This window comes from Enhydra lutris, unplaced genomic scaffold (assembly GCF_002288905.1).
Source record: "Enhydra lutris kenyoni isolate GAN:26980312 unplaced genomic scaffold, ASM228890v2 scaffoldscaffold24, whole genome shotgun sequence".
Taxonomy (NCBI): domain Eukaryota; kingdom Metazoa; phylum Chordata; class Mammalia; order Carnivora; family Mustelidae; genus Enhydra; species Enhydra lutris.
The window spans coordinates 28325518-28349434 of record NW_019154108.1 but is presented as its reverse complement, the minus strand read 5'-3'; the positions used below and the strand labels follow the sequence as shown (position 1 = coordinate 28349434).

Sequence of the window (23917 nt, the reverse complement as noted above, 5' to 3'; positions counted from 1 at the left end):
AGGGAAGAAGGAAGCATAGGTTTATCCTTTCCAGCCTCAGGGATTTTCAAGAGCATGAGGATCCCTTTAAAATACATAAATGTACAGCTTCTTGAAAGATGAAAAAAGCTCGTTTAGCTGTTTTAAAAGCTGTGACATTTGAAGGATAATTAAGCACTAGTTTTGAATTCTGGAACCCAGCTTTTCAGCTCGGGAACATAATTACTTTGTGTGCTTGGCAGGACAATTAGTGAAACAGATCATGTACTAAATTAGAACTACCATTTGTTGGTTTTCTGGCAAGGTGGGGTCCACTAATGGGCTATTTCCATTATGTTCTATGAAAATCACTTACATGGGTCATCACTCAGTAATGGGTGTTTTTTTCCAGGAGGCCAAATCAGATACTGGAAGTATCAATGTGGGAATCAGTTATTCAAACTGGAGTTACTGGTGACTGAACAGTACCCTACAACGCCCATCCCTCACCTCCCTCAGTGTGTAAATGGTAGGTGATAAGTTAGAGGATTACAGGTTCCCAGGATTGGAAGGCACTTCTTAACTTGGGAGTCCAAGCTCCCACCCGATACCAGAGGCTCAAGACACATTAGGGTTTTCGCTTTTTAAAAGTCAGCCCAGCCCTACTTTTGGGTAGCCCTTTGTTCCTTAAAGTCTCTAAGTCTTTGTCAATCTTCTGTCAAACCAGCTTAGCAAGTCTAGGTACACATTGGGACTTTTCAGACCAGATGCCAAGACCTTTAATATTCCTGCCTGTAGTATTTCTTCTAGTGGTTTTGGCCCTCCCTTCCAGCCCTCTGAATTATCCTTCAGCGTACAAATTCTACCCGTTACATTATTAACGTTACAGTATATTCTGACATTGCTACCTGTGTGGCCTCTGGCAACTTTAGCCTATGGTTGTTTATCTGTGAAATGGAGAAAATTGCTCACTTGCTGTCATGGTAAGGATTAACTAATACCTTTAGCATATAATAGACATTCAGAAACTCAAGTTTTGTTAAATAAGACAGGATTGGTGTTTCTAGTATACTAGAGTTCTCTCTTCTGAGTTGCCATTAGTCCTCACTTAAGTTTTCAACCAGCCTCATATGAATTCACCTTCATGGCTGTCATTAAGCCATAAGACTATCATGATAGATTGCTGCATGATTTCATTGTTGGGATCTTTAGGCATCCAGTCACAATTTGAGATTGAACTAATCCCATCTGTAGTTAATTCATACCTTCCTGGGGCACCTGGGTGGCTCAATGGGGTAAGTGATCTCAGGGTCCTGGGATTGAGCCCCACAGGGGACTCTATGCTTAGCAGGGAGCCTGCTTCCCCCCTGCACTTGCCCGCCTCTGCCTACTTAGGATGTTAAAACCATCTTAAATTCGTGCCTTCCTGTAGAAGGAACGTTAAGTGTGGATGTCAATGTGAATGTAGCCAAGAGCTCAAAACCAAATTTTCTTACTCAGAGCCTCAAAACACACCATCAGACCCCAATGTTTATTTGGTGTCACACTGTATCCAGATTTGCAGCATCCTCAGTCTTGTAAGTAGGTTAAGTCCTAAAATAAAATTGTAATCCATGTATCATGTTGTGTCCTACCCCCAACTTCAAGTACTAAATGCTGAGTGGGGATTCTGAATATCTAAGGCTTGTGTTTCCAGAAGCCAGAGCAGTCTCCTTAGGAATTTAGGGAGTAACTGGGAACCCACTAGCTACCACTACTCATTAATGACCAAAACTCCAATTTCCATTTGCAAAATTAGCACTCCTACTAAATACCTATTTTCTTAAGGATATTGGAATAACCCCAGCACTACTGACCTCATTCTTATAATCTATATTTTTAGGCCTTCTTTCAATTATGTATGGGGGTGGGGGATAATGGAGTCCCTTCCCTGTTGCGGCTGGCGCGACAAATTGACAAGGAACGTGAGGGTAAGAGGATGAAGAAAAGAACTCGAGAAGAAGGGAGATGGGGGCAGGAGGAGCTAAGTTTATTCAAAGCATTAAGGCCATATATATAGTGATATTACAATAGGAGAAGCAATACACCTGTGTCTAGTTAAACCACCACGAGTTCCCATAATAAGTTTCACATTTGACTATAAGCAGACCTCATGACGCCAAATGGCTGATGCTAGTACAATTGTTCCGTATTGATACAGCAAACCTGAAAGTAATTTATGGGCTGTACTAGGGCATTAAGGACCAGCCATGAACCATTTATGACCCCAACCGAATTGTTCTCATTTGTTTAGCAAGTGTGTGGGAAGTCACGCAGGCAAGCGCAGAACACATAGCACAGGCCCTTTCTCAGTGCTACTCAACTTTTCCGTCCTAAACCTTTTGTTAGGTTAATCGGACTTTAAAGGAGGCACAAGTGAGGGCCTGGTTTGGTCCTCGTCTCAAGCCTTATTGCGGCCTCCCACACTTCCTAATACAATGTATCAACACTTCCAAGAGACCCCTCACCGTGGTGCGCAATAGCAAGTATTTTGCTGACAGGGATTCGTTCAGCCCTAGAAAATTTCTGCAAGTCATACAGCTCATCCCAGGTCATGTCACTGTTCTAAATCAACACAAATACAGTATTCTAAACAAAAAGGTTGTAGTACATTCCTCTGCTTTTACTTTCAAACCCAAGACATCCTGTAAAATACACATGAAAAGGCCATTACTTAAACTGTCACAGGGTCTTAAACTTCAAAGGTGTCCTATTTCCCTTGTTTCATCCCATTAAATTGAAATAAGCACAAGCACTCTTGATCAGATGGTTCCTAAGAATTTATTGAAATTGATAATTTCTTCTATCCCATGAGCATCCATTCAGGTGCCTGCAAGGACAAAGAAGCTATTTTTAGTCACATTTCTGTGTTTCAATTCTAATGATATTTTGAGTACACAGAACATCAGATCTTTTATAATCATCAAGTGATCAGTGAGAGAGTTCAAGTTGGAGTGAGATCATCATGTATTCTGGAGTACGACAACAACAGTACTGCTGTGTTCAAGCCTCACCTTTTAACTGTTAAGCTGCTCTCATAACTGGACTGCTGCTCTCGTAACTGCCCTAAAAGCAACAATTCCAAGTTAATAATGGTAAAAAACAAAAAAACATTGTGATACTTGTCAATAAAGTAACCTCAGAATCAAAATGGAACGGTTTTAGGAGTGATATCATTCTAATTCATTTGGCAGAATCACTACATCACTGGTTACATTCTAACTTCCTACACAGACCAGAGGCCAACTTACCTTTAAATCTTCAGGTTGACAAGTCGGCCTGTTTGAATACGGAGGAAAAAAAGTCATTTAAAATTTGTCTACTTAGTTTTTCTCATTTTTAACTTTCTGAGAAAAGGGCAGCAAACCCATTCCACACATTATGACAACTGTGTAGGTGTCATACAGTGTCCAGGCCCATACACCATGTAACACCCTGAGTAAATCCTACTGTAAACTCTGGACTTTGTTGAGAACCATCTACTACAGATTCATAATCGTAGCCAGTCTCACTCCAGTGTCCAATGTTGATAGTGAAGTGTGTGAAGACCGGATACACAGAAATTCTACGTTGTTTTGCTGGGAATACTAAAACTGCTCTGGAAATGAAGTTTATTAAATAACTCATCCTGGCCTCATCTATTCAGATTTATATGCCATAAAAACTTCCTGGCAGGGGCACCTGGGTGGCTCAGTGGGTTAAAGCCTCTGCCTTCAGCTCAGGTCACGATCTCAGGGTTCTGGGATCGAGCCCCGTATGGGGCTCTCTGCTTGGCAGAGAGCCTGCTTCCTCCTCTCTCTCTGCCTGCCTCTCTGCCCACTTGTGATCTCTATCAAATAAATAAAAAAAATAAAAATAAAAAAAACTTCCTGGCAAAAATAGACTGCATTTCTCCAGTTGTGAATCCTTAGAACTATTTGTGTTTGAGCCACTATAGTATCCAAACCTGAACATTTTCTGTGGTAAAAAGGTCTTAAATTTTCTTTTTCAAGGGTATGGATAGGATTGCTGCAGCCAGATACATCAGATAGGAGCGAAAGACAATTTTGCTCATCACTGCTAGTCTGCTGAACTATGGTTTCATCATTGTATCGGCTTTAAATTAACACTTCCCATAGAAACCAAAGTTGAGATTTCTGTACCTTGGCTTAAACACCCCGTGTTCCAGGCCTTGTAAGCTGCCCCAACTCTTCATACCTGCAGAAATTTAGTCAAACTTAGTAATAAATAATATTAAGTAGGTTTCTGAAGTCTTCCCAGTACTGTTTCAGTTTTCAAAAATCTTCACTCTTTCTCAGAGAGATTCCCATCTGTTTTTAATTTCAAAAATCATCACTAACAGCATCTTCCTAGTAACCAAGTAAGATCACTAGAATACATACCTTTATATAAAAAGTTCTTCAAACTCAGCACCTAACAAAAAGATACTGCTTTAGACACATGTCACAATAGCCAAGTCCTCCTCCCAACACCAGAAAACAGTGTACTTCAGAAATACAGACCAGACTTCAGAGAACAAGCTGTTTTCATGTCTTACCCCAAGCAAGCCATCCATGATAGGGGCCTGTAAGCTAGAAAAGAAAAAAGACATTTTATTGAAATGTTAATCATCATCGAATTCTTCTTGGAGTTTTTGTACAGGGCTCTTCAGTGTTAACTTTGTCTACATGCTCATTTCAGGTCAGACATTTGATCAACATCATTTCAAAAACCCTGTTGAGAACATGCTCAACATGCATTCACTAACCAGCCACAAAACTAGTTAACTTGGTAGTTAAGCATTATCCTTCAGCATTCGGAGTAGTTTTGGACCTACTAAACGTTAATACTTACCCCATAATTGGTCTGTCCAGACATGTTAAAGACTCAAGTCCACCTAAGAAATAATAATAGTTAGCAAGATACAAAAAATGAATTTTTCTCTCACAAATCTAAAAATGCCTGATATCAGGTAGAGCTAATTAAGACCTTCATGTTCAGTCAGTATTTGCTTATCATCATACAGGCTGGTTTTTACAAATGACAGTGTCCTAGCTAATGGTAACAGGACAGGATCTGGCCCTTTATTTAATGCATTGAAGCATTTCATGGTAGGAGTGCTTTCTGTGCATAAGGCAATGCTAAAAAGCCATTAGTGGCGTTCTTTGTCATGTTTGCCCAGTTACCAATGTTTAGTTCAATGTAAATTGTACTCACCCCTCCAACTTCCAGCTAATTCTGTGTAATGCCTACAGAAAAGGATAAGGTTAGTGACATTTTGCTTATGCTATACCAAACCAATTTTACTGTCAACTCAGATACATCAGACAAATGGTGTCTCTCTTCATGATCCAATCTGCTGAACTATGCAACCATCATAGTATCTGTTTTGCAAGTTCCGCAAGCATTTAATAGAAGATACCAGAGTACAGAAGTTAACATTTGTTTTAAAATTAAAAAAAAAAAAAAGTACTGAGTAAATATGAAGTATATAAAAGGTTTCTCACCTGCCTGCCCATAGCCAGGGTGTTTAACTTCAGGATCTAGGAAGAAAAAGTTTCACGTAAACTTAGTGGCAATCTATAAATTCTTTAAATCACCATTTTGTGTGCCTCAGTTAGTGTAAAGGTGGTAATAATTCTCGTCATTCTCACAGTCAAGAGTAGCAAATAAATGTCATCATTGTGGCACTTTGAACCTAACTTCCCCTGAGAGAATTTCAGTAACTTACCTTGCCAGCCACTTCCGCCCCTTCAACACGAAACTAGGAAACAGACAAGGAATATCCAATGAAACACACCGCGCGGCCAAGTTAATGACCAACTTTCTAACTACTTAAGCCTCAGCAGAATTTTTCAGAAATCCCTTCTGTCCACTACTCTTAAACCATCACGGGCTTAACAAAACCACCACCTCCAAGCAGATCTGATTCCTACCACGGCGTTTACCCGTTTCTTACCTGTCCATCAGAAGCCATCAAAAGCCACACTGCATTCATGTCCGGCACCATTCCTAGGGAAAAGATCAGGATCTTTAAGACACCACTTTGTTCTAGTAAGTCTAAGCATGTCTTTTTCCTACCATGTATCTTACATCTTACACCTGCCACAATTTCATGACTTTAAGGGTGCACTTCACCGGTTAGAAAAAGCGCAAGGCACACGGTGGGGCGCCACGACGTAAGTAACGGTGCACCGCGGAAGGCAGCCGATGGGCACCACGTGGACTACCCCATCCGCCGGACTTCCTCAACCAGAGGCCGGAGGCGGCCCGGGCCCAGGTCATTAACAAAGGCCCACTCAGGTGACTCGGCATGCGCCGCCATCAGAGCCGTTGGCATTCATCAACAGTCTCAGATGTCCCTACCAACGCAGACTTCATCACAGGCAGGGAACGCGAGCCCAGGGGTTTCTCGCAGTTCAGCCCCCACAACCCGAGTAGCAGTTTAGGCCGCAGCCGCACCCAAGGCGTAATCGTCTACCATCTTCATCTTGTGAACCCTGCAAAGGATCGCGACCGGCCGAGAAATACATGTATGCATAAGATAAACTGAACTGCCAAGAACTGGAGGCCTCGAGCGAAGAAGCCATTACGCTAAAACAACACTCACACGCAAAACGCCAACTCCCAACCTCGAAAGACCGAGATGGCGTCCCGGCGCTAGTATATAAGGATGGGTTTTTCGTGACGTCATGACGTACCCTCCCCGCCAGCGCCGGCTTCAGCTCCTCCCCCCCTCCTCCCTCCATCTCTTGCTCCGCCTCTAGCCACACCCCCTTCCTCTTGGCCCCGCCCACCTCGCCGTTACGGGCGGAGACACGGCCGCCCGCGTGACTCAGGGCTCCCGCCCTCCGACCGACTGAGAAGGAAGAGAGGGGAGGGGGCGCGAGGGACGGAAAGCGCTGGGGGAGAGGGAGGGGGGCGGTATAAGGGTGAGTGATTTCCTTCCGGCACGTCGCCCGCTCCGGGGGAGGGGGTGGGGGGTTTCACTTCCGGGACGGTGTTCCGGCCCATTCCGGCCCATTTCCACCCCCGGAGGTAGGTGCTGCTCCTTGACTGGGCTCGGGCCCCGCACTCCGGTCCCGCTGCCCTGCACCGGGGCCGCCTTGCCCGGGCTCCGCCGCAGCCTGCTCCTGGGGCGCTCGGCCACTCCCCTTCACCCCACCCTCAAGGCACCGAGACCTTCCACCCCCTTGGCCCCGGGCCGGGCTGAGCTGCCGGCCCCGCCCCCTCGCCGGGCCCCTCCCTCAGGACCCCGGGATGGGCCGCCCCCTCCCCCACCGCAACTGGGACACACCCAGATACACACACCCACCTCTGGGCAGCTCCCCGCCCGCCTACGCTTACCGCCTGGACTGGGTCCCGGGGCGCCGCCCCCTTCCCGGTGCTCTGCCCTCACCTGATTGCTCGCTCCCCAGCCTCGCGCCCGTCTGCTCCCCCGCTTCTCGGTGACATTTCGCCCTTCTGCTAGTTCTCGCTACCCACGCTTCCTAACGCAGGCTGAAGCCCCTCAGATACCGGAGTGGCCAGCCCCATGGCGTTCCCGATTCTCCCTCTTACAGCTCTCACCCTTCCAGTGCCGACGGTAAAGACCTTACTCCAGGGGCTTCCTCCTCACTGGGGAATTGCTGGAAAGAGCAAACAAAAAAGGCGCTGGTGTAGGCTCCAAAATAAACACATCTGAATTCATGATGGCATCGACAGAGGCTCTTATTGGATTAAAAGTTTCAAAACAAACAAAAACGCTTTGGAAAAAGGTCAGATTGGCTAAAGTTGGTTCTTGAAAGCAGTGTATACACTTCCCTTCTTACCGATAAGTGTGTCGTAAACGCGGGGCTGTACTGTGAGCTTGTCAAGATAAGTTCCTGAAATTTTAGATCTTAAGATAACTGTGTAATGTCTTACAACGTTACAGATTAATGGAAACATCGGGCTGTAGTCAGTGTCTTCCTGTGGAGATTTAGACAGACTACTCTCAACCACTGAAGGCTATTGGATGCAGTTACCGGCATAATGTTTCAGTCCTTTTTTAAAAATCTTTTAATGTAAAAATATTGACCATACTTGGTGAATGATCTGGGTTTTGAGTTTTTGGTCTTTTTTTTGTTTTGTTTTGTTTCTTTTTTAAACAGTCTTGGGGAATGAAATTTTAGAATCAGTATCATCACCACCCTGAAATTCCTAACTTTGAATTTAGGTAGAAGTAGGTTTACCTACTCATCCCTGATTCTGAGAGTGAACTTTAAGTTCTCTGCATCTTCAGTGAGTTCTGACACAGCTGTGGCATGTTTCCTAACCTAGAGTTTGATCCAGAGCCCTAAACCCAAAGCCTTTTGGTGGGGACTCTGACTCTTAAGCTTAGAAATAGTGGCTTGTATTCGTATGGGCTATTAGCGACCTTTTAAATAATAAACCTAACTCTCGAAGCTTGTAATAAAGTATTCAAAACAAGAGGGATACCTAATCAACTCATTTGTGTGTAATTACATTTATTCAAAGAGCTTACTACTACTTTCTCCTCCAAAGAAACGTCGCAGGATTTTATATTCAGTGTGCAAATACTTTATGACCAAAGAACAACAACAACAAAAAAGAACTGTCACAACTGCATTTGCTCCTTCTGTTCTGTTGAATTTATATTTTGATGTTGCATAGGTTATTAGTAAGGGACGTGTGGAAATAGCTCGAGTTCATAGAAGTCTAGTGATCACATTTTGGTTTTAAGGTTGTTTGAAAAACCTGTTGGTACTTCTTTTCCATGTCTAAACGTAAAGAAATTTCTCTCTTTTTACTTGGAGATTTTGAAATTTTACCCACAACTAGTTTTAAATACATTTAAATTGGAAAGCCTGAGAGGAGTGAAATGCTAACTACTGATGATTATGGTTTCCTCTTTCAGCAGGGTTGAATGCCTGCGTACACCCTCAGGCACGACCATGGAGAAAGGTGGGAACATACAACTGGAGATCCCTGACTTCAGCAACTCTGTCCTGAGCCATCTAAACCAGCTGCGCATGCAGGGACGCCTCTGTGATATTGTGGTCAACGTGCAAGGACAAGCTTTTCGGGCTCACAAAGTGGTCCTGGCTGCCAGCTCACCCTATTTCCGGGATCACATGTCCTTGAATGAGATGAGTACTGTCTCCATTTCAGTCATCAAAAACCCCACTGTTTTTGAACAGCTCCTCTCTTTCTGTTACACGGGGCGGATATGCCTGCAACTGGCAGATATCATCAGCTACCTGACGGCTGCCAGTTTTCTGCAGATGCAGCATATTATCGACAAATGTACACAGATCCTGGAGGGTATTCATTTCAAAATTAACGTGGCGGAAGTTGAAGCCGAGTTAAGTCAAACGAGGACAAAGCATCCAGAAAGACCTCCAGAATCGCACAGGGTCACACCAAATCTAAACCGTTCCCTTAGCCCTCGGCATAACACCGCAAAGGGAAACCGGCGAGGTCAGGTGAGCGCTGTGTTGGATATCAGGGAGCTCAGTCCTCCCGAGGAGTCCACCAGCCCCCAGATAATTGAACAGAGCTCTGATGTCGAGAGCCGGGAACCCATTCTTCGAATCAACCGAGCAGGACAGTGGTACGTGGAGACAGGAGTAGCAGACCGAGGGGCCCGCAGTGATGATGAAGTCAGGGTCCTTGGAGCCGTACACATCAAAACCGAGAATCTGGAGGAGTGGCTCGGGCCTGAGAATCAGCCTTCCGGAGAAGATGGGAGTAGCGCAGAGGAAGTCACAGCCATGGTGATTGACACCACAGGCCACGGTTCTGTGGGACAGGAAAATTACCCTTTAGGATCTTCGGGAGCCAAGGTGGCTCGGCCAACAAGCAGTGAAATTGACAGGTAAGGCTTGTTTTCCTTGTTCGTCTAACCGCTGTTGAGCAGACACAGCTGAAGCAGGCCCTCCGTGTGGTACAGAGTGCATCTTCCTTGATGTTCTTAGCCAAGACAAGCTGATGTTGGGGAAACTGGAGGCATGCCAAAAGACTTGCATTCTTATTTTTTTAAAGCGGGAAGCTCCTAGTCGTGAAGTATTCACAGTGTTGTGGGAACTATGGTAAAGTTAGACACTTCCATGAATCAGGATAGCAGCTGCAGCCACACTAGGATCAGTAATTGCCAGGGCCTCCTCGGATTTCCAGGCCGGGAGCTGATCATCAGCTGGGAGCCTGGCATCTTTGCCTTTCCGTGGTATGTTGTCACACAGGTAGGTGGCCTCGGGGACTTTTTCTCTCCTTTGTAGCACTGTTTACTTTTCTTTGCCTCCACCCACCAAATTCGAGGAAGCATGGTACCAGCGCAGATTGTTCTTTTTAGTGTAATCACAGTAATTCCAAAGAAACTTTTTTGGATGCTTTTCCCTTTTTTTTTTTTTTTTCATTTGCCGTTTGATAATATCTTCCCAGTTTTTTTTTTTTTATTGGTGACTGCTGGCACCACAAGCCTGAGAGTCGCTATTTTCCACCAGTGCTACAAATGCCCTATGCCTCACTTTTCTTTATCTAATATTTTGCAGATGTTAGAACTTTTTTTTTTTGGTGGAAGTAGCAATAATTCTTTTTTTTTTAATATTTATTTATTTGACAGAGAGAGACACAGCGAGAGAGGGAACACAAGCACAGGGAGTGGGAGAGTGGGAAGCAGGCTCCCCCCTGAGCAGGGAGCCCGATGTGGGGCTTGATCTCAGGACCCTGGGATCATGACCTGAGCTGAAGGCAGAGGCTTTAACCCACTGAGCCACCTAGGTGCCCCAATTCTTTTTTTTTTTTTAAAGATTTTATTTATTTATTTGACAGACAGAGATCACAAATAGGCAGAGAGGCAGGCAGAGAGAGAGAGAGGGGGAAGCAGGCTCCCTGCCGAGCAGAGAGCCCGACGAGGAGCTCGATCCCAGAACCCTGGGATCATGACCTGAGCCGAAGGCAGAGGCTTCAACCCACTGAGCCACCCAGGCGCCCCGGAAGTAGCAATAATTCTAATCTAAGTAAACTGAAAGTCTCAGGTGAAAGAAAGAAATATTACCAACTTAAATTGGTAACATTTTTTTTTTCACTCTTGAAAATAAACAAGGGGCACCTGGGTGGCTCATTGGGTTAAAGCCTCTGCCTTCGGCTCAGGTCATGATCTCAGGGTCCTGGGATCAAGCCCTGCATCAGGCTCTCTGCTCCGCAGGGAGCTTGCTCCCTCCTCTCTCTCTGCCTGTCTCTCTGCCTACTTGTGATCTCTGTCTGTCAAATAAATAAATAAAATCTTTAAAACAAGAAAAAATAAACTAAAATTGACTGCGTGAATAGTGAAAACTAAGGAAGCTATTACTTTGGTTCCCACCTGGTCTTGAAAGCGACATGGGTGTCAGAGAAATTCAGAGAGCAGATCCCGTATCCATTATAGGTGGTCTCTTCTTGCGTCCTTCAAAGTTAAAATCTCCTTGTGCACAATACTTATTGCCCCCTGTGTTAGCACTGTGTCCACTGTCAAAACTGTATCAGAAGTAATGGCTTTGGGTGCAAAGATTTTTAATCTCCATGATCTGTATCAGCAGTCTGAAATATATAACAAGTTACTATGGGTACTGGGGGAAGGAACAATCAAAAGCCTAATAGTTATGTAGAAGAAACCAAATAATAGACCCAGTTTTAATTTATGCTTATATGGTCTCCCAGTACTTACGGCTAGAAGCTTTTATTTAGCCTAGTTTCCCCAGGCCCTGTGGCCTATCTGCTGTGTCGTTTTGTGTTTGTTAAATTTACTAAGGCAGCCCTTTCTTAGATCAGATCCTATACTGACTTCATGAAAGTATTTCTTAGTAATCTGTTTTTCTGGTTGTTCCCCTTCCTCAGCCATGGGATAAAAAGGATAGACATCACTATTCCGTAAGTTCCTTGATGCTACTTGTCTATCAGTCCCCTTTTTGCTCCTCTTCCAACAGATTTAGCCCCTCCGGCAGTGTTGTTCCCTTGACCGAGAGACACAGAGCCAGAAGTGAGTCTCCTGGGAGAACGGATGAGCCTAAGCAGCCCAGCTCCCAGGTATGTAATGGATTTAGGGCTGCTGCAGTGGTTGAAGGAAGTGCCACTGTGTGTGAACAGAACATAATGAAAAAGAAAGAAACGATGTAGGAAAGGTAACAGTGGCCCTGTTAACTAACTACCATATTTGATTACTTCTCTTCTTTGCTCTGGCTTGTGAGCATGCAGGAAATACACTTTTGTTGGCAGCAGAGTTTGGGAAGTGAAAAAAGATGAGATTGTGGAACACTTTCCTGATTATAGGAACCAGTCTCTATTCCTGACTGAAAATAATATAAATAACCCCTGAAAACTACATGCAGGTAATTTAGGACCTGGGATGGAGAGATCTGATTTTGTACTCGAGTGGGTGTAATATTACATAATTTCTGATTTTTTTTTTAAAGATTTTATTTATTTATTTGACAGAGAGAGAGATCACAAGTAGGCGGAGAGGCAGGCAGAGAGAGAGAGAGAGAGAGGGAAGCAGGCTCCCTGCTGAGCAGAGAGCCTGATGCGGGACTGGATCCCAGGACCCTGAGATCATGACCTGAGCCGAAGGCAGCGGCTTAACCCACTGAGCCACCCAGGCGCCCCATAATTTCTGATTTAAATAGTAGCATATAATGGGGCGCCTGGGTGGCTCAGTGGGTTAAATAGTAGCATATATTTGTAAATAAATTGTGTATGCATTTTGTGTGTGTGATTGCTTTTTTTGTATGCTGGTATCTTTTCATTTTTTTTTTTTCTTCCGGAATCTTTTGTTCGACCAAAATGTTCTAGAAAGGATAGGAATGATGTTTTCCATCTTTTTTGTAACTCTCCCTAGCAAGTAGTGTAAGTAGTTGGTATTTTTGTTTATTTGTTCTCATAAGTCTGTATCACTGAAGATTGATATTTCAAAAGATTGTGCGCTTACCAAGTAGAACACAGTAAATTGTAAATATATTTGCTCTTTAAAAGGAAACACTGGTGGGTTAAGATTGGATAGCTTCTGCATTGTATGATCGTATCTTATTTAGTTTTTATGTAAACCATCGGATGTTTATTGTGTCCACAGTATACTAACAGCAGTAGGACATTGTTAGAAACTGTATTTATTGTACGTTATCATGCCAGGGTACCCGAAAAGGAAGGTAACTGTTAGAAGATAGTTTTTTGGTTCTAATAACGTGTTAGAGAAAATGTTACGAGCTTGGAGGAAAAGTAACTTCATTCATATAATTAGGACCCGGATTTTCTCTTCACCTCTCCGGTAGGAGGCAATGACCCTGTGAAAGTAACTGTGAGGCAAATACATACAGCAGTGGGACAGGCCTTACAACCACCGGGGTGGGTAAGACAGACTAACAGATACACAGAACACCAGCAGGAAAGACTGCAGTGACGTGAGGAGTGGTGCTGGGGGAGCGGGAGTGCTCACCGCCGGTTCTGACAATCAGTGTCCCCACAGCAAAGTGTCCTTCAGGAGAGAGGAAATGCACTTTTTCAAGAAGTGGTTAGAAAGAGATAACTTATTCATATGTAGATGGGAATAGGGATAAAAATGGGAGTTCTGCAAGGGAGTTTACCTGACCAAAGCAGAAGGTACAGGCTATAAAGCAAATAAGTAATACTATCTGAAGATGGTATTTATTAAGAGCTGAGTTTAGGGGCGCCTGGGTGGCTCAGTGGGTTAAAGCCTCTGCCTTCGACTCAGGTCATGATCCCAGGGTCCTGGGATCAAGCCCCACATCGGGCTCTCTGCTCAGCAGGGAGCCTGCTTCCTCCTCTCTCTGTCTCTGCCTGCCTCTCTGCCTACTTGTGATCTCTTTCTGTCAAATAAATAAATAAACATTAAAAAAAAAGAAAGAAATGTATTCATTATAGGGAATAATTCACTTAAAAGGATGACTTAAAAGACTTAAAAATTAAGTACATTTTAAAAGATAAAATGAGGGGCGCCTGGGTGGCTCAGTGGGTTAAAGCCTCTGCCTTCGGCTCAGGTCATGATCCCAGGGTTCTGGGATCGAGCCCCGCATCGGGCTCTCTGCTCTGCAGGGAGCCTGCTTCCTCCCCTCTCTCTCTGCCTGCCTCTCTGCCTACTTGTGATCTCTGTCTGTCAAATAAATAAATAAAATATTAAAAAAAAAATAAAAGATAAAATGATAGCATAGATAACTAAAATGCATTTACTTTCTGCTTGTGGACAGTACTGGTATGATACTTTCCTTAAAGTTAGGCAGGAGTTTTTTTTTAGAGAATAGATACCCTTGAGATTATGAATAGTATTGTAAGTTTGTAATATTTAATACTAGTTAACGTTTACTTAGCTACATTAAGTACTTTAGCATAACTCATTCAGTGCTCATCGCAACCTAGCTGGTAGATGCTGTTATGATACTCATTTAACGGATGAAGTAATTACATAACTTGCTCATGGTCACACATTAAGTAGGATTCAGATTTGAACCCACATTTCAACACCGTTAATTGCTACACAGGGTAATCGCATGCACTCAGAATGTTTCATGGTATGTTTATTGTGTTTGAGTCTCCTGAGAATTCTCTTGAGAGAATTGTTGAGCTGGCAGAACATGTACTAACCTTTTAATTTTGTGGATGAGAAAACTAAGCCTCAGAGAAGTTATTCTGTGCTTTGTCCAGGAACTTTTAGTGGGCTAATCCTTCGTTCTTTATGGGAGTTCAGTTTTGATTATCCAGGGAAATGGAGCAGAAAGAAATGTTATATAAACCAAATGAGAAATCATCCAAAACCTCAGGCTTACTATTCAACACTTGACTTCACGTACTGCTTCCCAAGCTTGCTGAGAACTGCTTCTGTTCTGTTGGAAATGCTGGAGACACTGTCAGTTTACATATGTGAAAGGAGACAAAACTCATTTTTAGAAATTCAAGAAAAGGGCACAGAGTTAGTTACGAGTTAGATGAGTCTTTCTCCAGTTAATCCAGAGTGAACTTTTGCATTTTCTTCTCTTTGCATTGGTACATTAGCTTCTGCCAAACATCTGTAATTGCCTCATACATTTTTATACTGCTTATATACACATACAAGCTTTTTATTCAAAACATTACATTATATATATGGTATTTATGTGTATACATATAATATTTCAGAAGTCAGCAGACTGAAAATATCAGTAATTTCTGAATGATGAGATTTTAATAAAGAATTTTGAATGAAAAGCATTTATAAATCCAAAATGTTTAGGGGTGCCTGGCTGCCTCAGTTAGAAGAGCATGTGACTCTTGATCTTGGAGTCATGGGTTCAAGCCCCAACTAAAAAAGTAATAGTAATAAACTTTCAAAAAATGGTTATAAAAAGTAAATCCAAGATTTTTATATGATTCATTAAAAGAAATATATTCTTCCCACTCTCAGCTTCCAGGTAGGAGGAGCCCTTGTTTATTTCATATATTAAAAAATTTAACCATTTACTTTGTTAATGTTCATATTAGGTAAAACAAAACAAGGTCTTTAATTGATATAGATGAATTACTGGGTTTTTTAGGGGTGGTAGTGGTAGTTTGATTATATTAAGAAAAATAATCTTTGTCTTTTAGAGATACATTAGTAGGAGATTTATGGATGAAATTATGTCTGGAATTTTCTTCAAAAATAATATGAGAGGGGCACCTGGGTGGCTCAGTCAGTTAGGCATCCAACTCTTGATTTTGGCTCGGGTCATGACCTCAGGGTCATGAGATGGAGCCCGTGCTCAGTGCAGGAGCCTGCTTAAGATTCTCTTCCTCTCCCTCTCCCCATCCCCCTGAGGCTCACTCTAAAAAATAATAATAATCTGGGAAAGGAGAGAAATAAGTGAGGTTAAAGAAGAAAAAATTCTCCATTGGATGATAATTTTTGGGTGATTGGCGATTCAGCATACCATTCTGTCTAAAATTGTTAATGAAAAGTTAGGAAAATATGTATACTTTGACCTTCATAAGGAAAAATAAATCAGAAAGAAAAGGAAAGCTTTTCTTTTCAGTAATCTGAAGGTTTAGTGATGTAATTAACAGCAGCGTTGTAATGCTACTTTTATAACAATCGCTTTTTTTATGTTTTAGATATATTTGTTACCACAACATAAAAAATTTAACTTTGGCAGGGAGATAGTTTTAAAGGAGAGATTGGAGAGATAATATATACATCATGGATTATTCTACTCTATTTTATTTTATTTTAAAGATTTTATTTGTCAGAGAGCAAGCACAAGCAAGGGAGCAGCAGGCAGAGGGAGAAGCAGGCTCCCTGCTGAGTAAGGAGCCCAAAGCAGGACTCGATCCCAGGACCCCCGGGATCATGACCTGAGCCAAAGGCAGACTCTAACTGACTGAGCCATCCAGGCATCCCAGATTATTCTATCTTAATAATCTGTTTAAATCAACTCAAAACCACTACAAACAGGTGTATAAAGCGAGACGATAATACGTCTGTGCGCCGTATTGCCAGCGTAACCTTCAGTGTAAGCTGTTTGAAAAGTGAATAAGCAGCATCATGAGGAATATGTATTGATCCTATTTCTCTTTGTTTGGTTTTTGTTCAGAAATTTTATCTTTTGTTCAAAGGGCAAAATCAGAAACCAAGTCTTATGCTTCTTTCTCTGTAGTTATCTGTCATTGTCTTTGGTGGACAACGGTCAGTGAATACTTAATGAGTATCAATTTGTGAAAAGGGTACAGGAAGGAATAATTGAGTTAGTAAATCCATATCTCAGTCTTGTTTCCTTTCCCACCTCTTCTGCCGATTTGCTATGAGGTCAGTTACAGTTTGAGTAGAACGAAAATCCTATGTATCGGTATGGCACTAACATATTTTTGGGTAAAGAACATTGTTACTGACAAACTGTATATCTTTTGTAAAGATAGTTACTGCAGGATTAGATTTTGGTGTTAATGATAGTGCCACGAATAGAATTTATGATGTGTTTGCCACACATAATGTATTCTCTGCCATCATATATTGTTATCATTGGCCATGTCACATGTGGCTATTTAAGTTTCAATTTTAATTAATGAAAACAATTAAAATTAAAAATTCAGTTCCTCAGTCAAACTAGCCATATTACAAAGGCTTAAGAGCCACATATGGGTAGGAGCTACTGCATGAGATGGTACAGGTTATAGAACATTCCCATCATCACAGAAAGTCCTACTGGGCCAGCACTGCCTAAGGGCCTACGTGATCGTTGAGAGTTCAGAGGATGGTACCACTGGCCTAAGGTTCTCCTGTGACTGTAGAATATGACATTCAGCAGGGGTTTGATGAGCAGGCTGGTTGTCAGCCCAAGTAACTCTGCTGTCTTGCTCTTTGAAAGAAATCTGAGTGTCCTAAGATTGTTCTTTGAAGTATTATGTTAATATCTTTAACTACATGTTTTTTGTAGCAATTACTTTCCTGTTTGGATCTCCTAAAAATTAGCAGATGGCTTAGTATGAGAAGTGAAAAGAGATTTGATCTCTCTTAACATGTGTACTTAAGCATAAGTGTCCTTTCTTGCTTTCCTCACCTGGCACAGGTAGAGGAGTCCGCAATGATGGGAGTAAGTGGCTATGTGGAGTATCTCCGGGAGCAAGAAGTATCTGAGCGGTGGTTCCGGTACAACCCCCGTCTCACCTGCATCTACTGCGCCAAATCTTTCAACCAGAAGGGGAGCCTGGACCGCCACATGCGCCTGCACATGGGTATCACGCCATTTGTCTGCCGCATGTGTGGCAAGAAGTATACCCGGAAAGATCAGCTAGAGTATCACATCCGCAAGCACACAGGTAACAAACCCTTCCACTGTCACGTTTGTGGCAAAAGCTTCCCCTTCCAGGCCATCTTGAATCAGCACTTTCGCAAAAACCACCCTGGCTGTATACCCCTGGAGGGGCCTCATAGCATCTCCCCTGAAACAACTGTCACATCTCGAGGACAAGCCGAGGAAGAGTCACCTTCTCAAGAAGAGACAGTTGCTCCTGGGGAAACTGCCCAGGGCTCTGTGTCCACCACTGGGCCAGATTGAAACTTTGAGGGGGAGGGGGCAGACCCTCTTCCCCTTTGGGCCGTCAGCAGCCAGCATCAGGGCCCTGGGCTGGTACTTAGATTTACAAAATGCCACATCACCAGATCGGAAGATGCGCCCAAGATGTTGCCAAACTAGAGGATGAGCAACATACACAGAAGCACTAGAGGCTCTTCCCCTCCTCCTTCCCACCTCATCCTTTGGAAAATAATCAAGCAAATCAACTTTCTAATTCAGGGATCAACAGCCTTGGTTTGTTAACTTTATAAGAAAAAATTTTTTAACAAAACAATGATACATGGTCATTTATCTACCAGTCATGTTTGAACACTGTACTTGGGTCCATATCATCCTGGTGGCTATAATTGCCCAGATCTGAAAAAACAGCAGGAGCCTTGGTCATCTGAACCAGCCAGCCACAGGAGAGAAGGAAGTAGTCATGACGGCAGTAGGGAGGAGTCGTTTCTCCTCTTCCTTCCCTGCCAGAACATGCAGTTTCACATCTGAAGAAAAAAAAACGGTATCCTGGTGGTTCTTAACTGTTTTGAAAGGTTAGACCTTACCTTCGCTCTGATTAGGCATCTGACACTGCCTGATTGTTTCCTGTAAGCCGCCATCTTGGAGCGGTGTTGTGTGGGCAGCATCACCTGAAGCACTTTAGGCAACTGGAAGTGAAATGAGCAGCAGAGTGTTCGCAGTAGGTTCTGCTACATTTGGGGGCTTGAGTGTCCTATTGAGAAAGAGGGGAGCAGGGAAGGAAGTGGGGTTTTTGTGCGAGTGTCAAATGGCACAGAGCACTGCCACTTCCTGGTCGGGATTTGTACCCCATAGTGCTTAAATATCTTTGGGTGTTAAGAAATGGCTCTAGTCCAGATGAATTAATGTGTTAGGCTGAGTACCAAAGTTTCATCCAGTCTCTGTGGCTCCTCCTTTCACATAACAGCAATATTATACATCAAAAAGTGTCACTTTCCAGTGAAATGAGCCTGGACTGTATTTTTAAATCTACAGGTCTCCATATTTGATAACTTTTATATGAAGTTTTAAACACATTTTTTCTGCAATAGTGTGGTTGAAGAAATTCAACACTATGGTTCTTACTGCAACCACAATTCCATTTCCTTCTACACATGTAAAAGTTTATATTTTCAAGCCAATAGAAGAACCTCACTAAATCCATGTCTCGCGTCTGCAAACCTAGTAATTCATAAACCCATCATCAGCAAATTGCTGGTGACTCCAAGAGCTTTGCTTTTTAATAATACACTACAGGGCATTCACCAGAAAACATCATGCACAATCACGTTGCAATAAATTGATCAAAGGATCAGTTTTGATCAGGTTTGGTTACTTAATCATTCCTAAGATTTTTAAAACTTCAAGGGACCTTTTTGGTAATTCTGGGGATTTCTGAGATTCCTAATCCAGCACTGAGAGTCAGAAAAAATTTACCAAACATGTAGAGTTTTAGATGCCCTGTCTCGCATTCAGAGAATGGAGGAGGATTAGTAAGGGGTGCAGGCAAGGAGATGCTTACAGTGCAAATAGAAAAGAGAAAAACCCGTAGCGTATCCTAATGGATCTTTAGTGTTTTAAGAGTATTTAAATATGCAGTGGTTCGAGTTATTTTGGTGCGGAGGCATAGATGATTGTAAAAGAGATCCGGGGCAGGGCTGGTCATGCCTGCGCCGGTGAGCCATCTGTGAGAACGTTAGTAGCGTGCTCCCTTTCTGAGAATGCTTTGTGGTATGTGGAAAGGTGGGTGGAAAAGAATGGCATTTCTTTGATGACAGGAAGTTAGAGTGCAAAGAGTAGCTCATGAGCAATCTGCGAATTGTACGTACACACAGAGCTGCACCGTGTCCCTAGAGAGTGGTTATTTTCCCTTCTGGAAGAACGTGGAAATGCGTCTTGTAATAGGAATGTGATGATGCTACCATGTGATAAGAGCCTACCCTTACACAATCCGGGGAAGCCGTCTTTTGTCTTTCGGAGACATAGACTGGGGCATTCTCCTCTTCAGCTGGGCAACAGCATGATAGGGCCATCTTAGGGGCCAGCTATGCTCTGTGGCATAGAAGTGGATTTGAAATTAGCCTAAAATCCATAGGGAAACCTTTTAGCTGGTCATCTAGGCTGTCCGTGGACAGATTTTGCCATTACCGAATAGGCAGGCATGTGAGAAGGACAGAATATGCTGCTGTCGATGGAGCTTTCAAGCTTACCAAAAAAATGTTAAGTCCATCCTACTTGTGAGAAGTAGTATGCTGGAAAGTTCTTTATGCTTTGTTAGTTTCTTAGTTTTTTCTGTAGGAAATAGAGCTTTTTTAAACTGTTACCAAATTGTAAAGGCGAAGTGCAGTCATCTTTGTCAAGAGAGACTTTGCAGCATTTGTCAGTATTCCAGCCAGAGGATTAGCAACTGACCTTTTAAATGAAGTCGGGGCTGTTTAGTAGATGTGGAAATGCTGTGAGTGTTCGGTGGGTTCACGTCCCTTTTCATTCATTTGTCATAGGTTTCTGCTGTATTGATACTGTGAATAGAGTGCTACCAGGTCTTCCGGGACCACAGCAGCACAATCATGTTTGCTGGTTCTCACCTCTTAACTGGCTTAGCCCAGAGCCATGAAATTCGTGAACGTTCAAGCCAGGCTAGCTTTTAAACAAATAAAAGTTTCTGAAAGCAATTTCCATGTTAGCCAGAAAAGATATTATTATTCTAAATAACTATCCAAGATTCTTATTCAGGTTCACTGTGACATTGTCCTAGTCCTTAGCTAACATCACTGTAGGGTCATAGGGTTAGTAGTGTTCTATCTACATTAAGGAATAGCTGTATTGGTGTGTGCACAGAGGATACCTCTCTTAGGGACGTACTAAATGGACTATAGCTAATGCCGAAAATTCATTACCAAATCTTAACTTGCACATGTCACCTTGTGAAGGGAACTGCATTAGCAGTCAGAGCTAAATCATCATTAAGTACTTAAATGCCATGAAATAGCAAACACTGGGACCATTTTCATTCATTGAGAGGCACTTAATAGCAAAGGAGCTACCCAATATTGCCAGCAAAAGAAGAGAGATGGAAGTATATTAATCTGTTTTCATTCTAAAAGGTACCTTTTATTCTCTCTGAATTCTGATACCAGTATCTGAATATAGCATTGGCATGAACAGGAACACTGTTCTTAGGCAGAAAGGCTCTTTCTAATGACTTGTTCTCTCTTTACTCAGAACCATATTTACCTCTGAACCGAGCTGAGTTTTATTTTATGTAATTTGTCAACTACCCCCAAGCCATCATTGTACCAGTTAAATCTAATCTTGAATAAGTGAAAATAAAGGATAAAGATTGGAGAAGAAGGGAGATAGCGGTTGAGGAAAGTTTTCTTGTTACTTTGTTTTTTGGTATTTTTACATGTTTCCAGTTTCCAAAGATGTTATGACAATAGAAATAAACCAATTTCCTCCCACCTTCCAAGTAGAAATCTGGCCTTGGACGGAAGTTGGTCTGATGGAAGAGTGAAATCATGAGCCCCATCCTTAGCCAAGTAATCTCTGGTCAAGAAATACTTTTAAAAATTTCTAGCTATTACTTGACACTAATTTCATTTAACTAGTAAAAATTATATTTTGTTTGACTAGAAGATCTAATTTAAAGAAATAAAAACAACGGGTAATGGAAAGAAAATTAAATTGAGCAAAGACAGCCAGTCTTCTTTTTTTTTTTTTTTTTTTTTTTTTGACAGCCAGTCTTCTTAATCGTAGTGGAAGGCATTTAATCAGGAAAGGGTTGGAATCCTGGAAGTTTTTCTCTCTTTAGATCCAACAGACAGGTGTGTTTTGTTTTGCTTTGTTTTGTTTTTCCTCTTCCTCAGATGCTCTTCTCATCTACTTACTGGTTTAAGGCATAACAGAGAGGTCTTTATTGAACTTGTCTTTGAAAACAGGGCTCTTTACCTTTGCCATTTGGGAAGGGTGCACAACACAGAAGTGCTTTAGTTGCTGAGATTTAGAAATGGGACACAAAGCTATTAAGTCAGGTAAACTCCTGGGTTCAAGAGGATGCCCCTTAGCAAAGTATATCCCTAGAATTTATGAATCAGATCAGGGTTCAGCAGACTGAGGCCCCCAGGGCCCAATCCTGAGGCCATCTGTTTATCTAAAGAAAGCGATGGTGGAATGGGGACACACCTGTTCTTCAGGTATTGGTTCTACTGTGATGGCAAGGTCGAGTGCATTGTGACTCAGACCACATGACCAGCAAAGCCTGAAGATGTACTGTTTGTCACTTGACAGAAAAGTTTGCTAACTGCAGAATTAGATTTGAAACAGTGACCCCCCAAATTGGCACTCCTGCCACTTTGTCTTTATAATAGTTTGGTTGAGCTTTTAAATTCGTGTTGCCATGTATGCCTCAGTTTCTTGAAAGAGCTTGCCATCTTTTTCCAGATCTTTGTCTTGTAACCCTCTCTGTGTTCCTTCTTAATGATACCCATTGCTTTAAAAGCATTTAGAATAGCCTTATGATCTGTCCTTGCCTTGAAGGTGCAGGTTGATTAAAGTTTAGGATGGTAGTTACAGATGTAACAAAGTAATTTAAAAAATAATTCCCGTTCATAATAATGTAGGATTAAATGAGTACCATGTTTACATAAAATACTGTAAAAAAAAAAAAGTTAATGTTTTATAAGTAAGTTTTGCCGTTCCTCTGAGATCACTTGAACTGATTTGCATAATAATGGCAAGAATGAATTTTTTCCCATTAGTATTAAAAATTAACTTCTGTTATGAATAACTGGTTTGATTCTTAACCTAAAATACTGTCTTTCTAGATTAGAAACCTCTACCCTTTCTCTGTATTACAAACCTTCATTTTCATTTCCTCAAACTCACTCTGTCCAATGTGGAGTAGTAAAAACCCAAATCTTCTTCCCTTCCTTTATTTTTTTTTCCAATGAATGTTTTAAAATATGATGAAATCTCTGAGGATTTCAAATTGCTCTTAGACCCATCTTGCAATTTCTGTTACTATCATTTTTCTAAATATGTACTGGGCCATTATTTATTTGCTTTCTGAATGTTCATTCTTACTGTTCAAATAGCTTATTTATGCCAGATGTGCAAAACATGGAAAATGTTGGGATGATAATAAACAGAATTCCTTATAAGAGGAGAATATAATCGTTCCCTGTATGGAAACCATGCATAGACTTCTGAGTTAAATTTGTCAAGACAAAATGTTCTAGGCCATGCTGACACAATGTAGTGAATTTGATTCGTCCTTTGTTGTCAGCTCAACCAACACATACCAAGTTCAGATGAATGACCTAACCTCCAGTAGGGCACCTCTCTACTAGGCATTTTGTTCCTAAAGTTCCTTTTTTCTGAGTTGGACATTAGTAAGTATTATGTGTATGATATGCCGGAGGAGTAATAGACAACCCTGAAACTGTAAAGTTCCAGAATATTTGCCTAGGTTAGAACTCCCTTGTCTTAGAGCACTTAGAGTAATACAGCATTCTTGACATTGTGGAGTGTTGCTTTTCTGATTAATCTGGGGTATAGAACTTGTGAAAGCAATTGAATTTAGAGAGCCCAGTGAACCGTCTGCCTCCAGCTCCACACGAGTTCTAGGGAATAGTTGTCATTTCTGTGTGAAAGCATTGAAAACAATGTTGTGTGCCCAGCATGTGGGCATTATGACTTCTTTGTTAATTACCAGTCTTATGTTTTGCCTTCTTTTCTAGAGTTTCTCTGTTTTCAGTCTTCTCATTTTTAGGTAGTGCTTTTCCCAGGACCAGTCTTTTTTACTTTGCAGTAAGTGGGTCTTCTTGCTCAGGACAAGCCGAAGTTGGATATTATGAGTACTTTAAAACACCTGATTTACTTAAATTCCAAAGGAC

The 23917-nt window shown here is 42.1% G+C and overlaps 1 protein-coding gene and 1 long non-coding RNA gene across 2 annotated transcripts; one reads left to right on the top strand and one right to left on the bottom strand.

Annotated features, from left to right (window-relative positions):
* Positions 1 to 2755: 2755 nt before the first annotated feature.
* On the bottom strand, positions 2756 to 6610 carry LOC111150733. The gene is made up of 12 exons (XR_002640812.1): positions 6587 to 6610; positions 5936 to 5988; positions 5708 to 5740; positions 5484 to 5519; positions 5194 to 5225; positions 4831 to 4873; positions 4535 to 4568; positions 4380 to 4410; positions 4140 to 4194; positions 3249 to 3276; positions 3012 to 3063; positions 2756 to 2827 (listed from the first exon to the last, which is right to left on the bottom strand). It is a non-coding gene; the product is annotated as an uncharacterized LOC111150733 (long non-coding RNA).
* A 2302-nt stretch (positions 6611 to 8912) lies between these two features.
* Positions 8913 to 18434, top strand: LOC111150848 (zinc finger and BTB domain containing 37). The gene is made up of 3 exons (XM_022508484.1): positions 8913 to 9835; positions 11922 to 12021; positions 17520 to 18434. Exons 1-3 carry the CDS (start codon positions 8913 to 8915, stop codon positions 18006 to 18008), a joined length of 1512 nt encoding a protein of 503 aa, XP_022364192.1. The 3' UTR covers positions 18009 to 18434.
* Positions 18435 to 23917: the final 5483 nt, after the last annotated feature.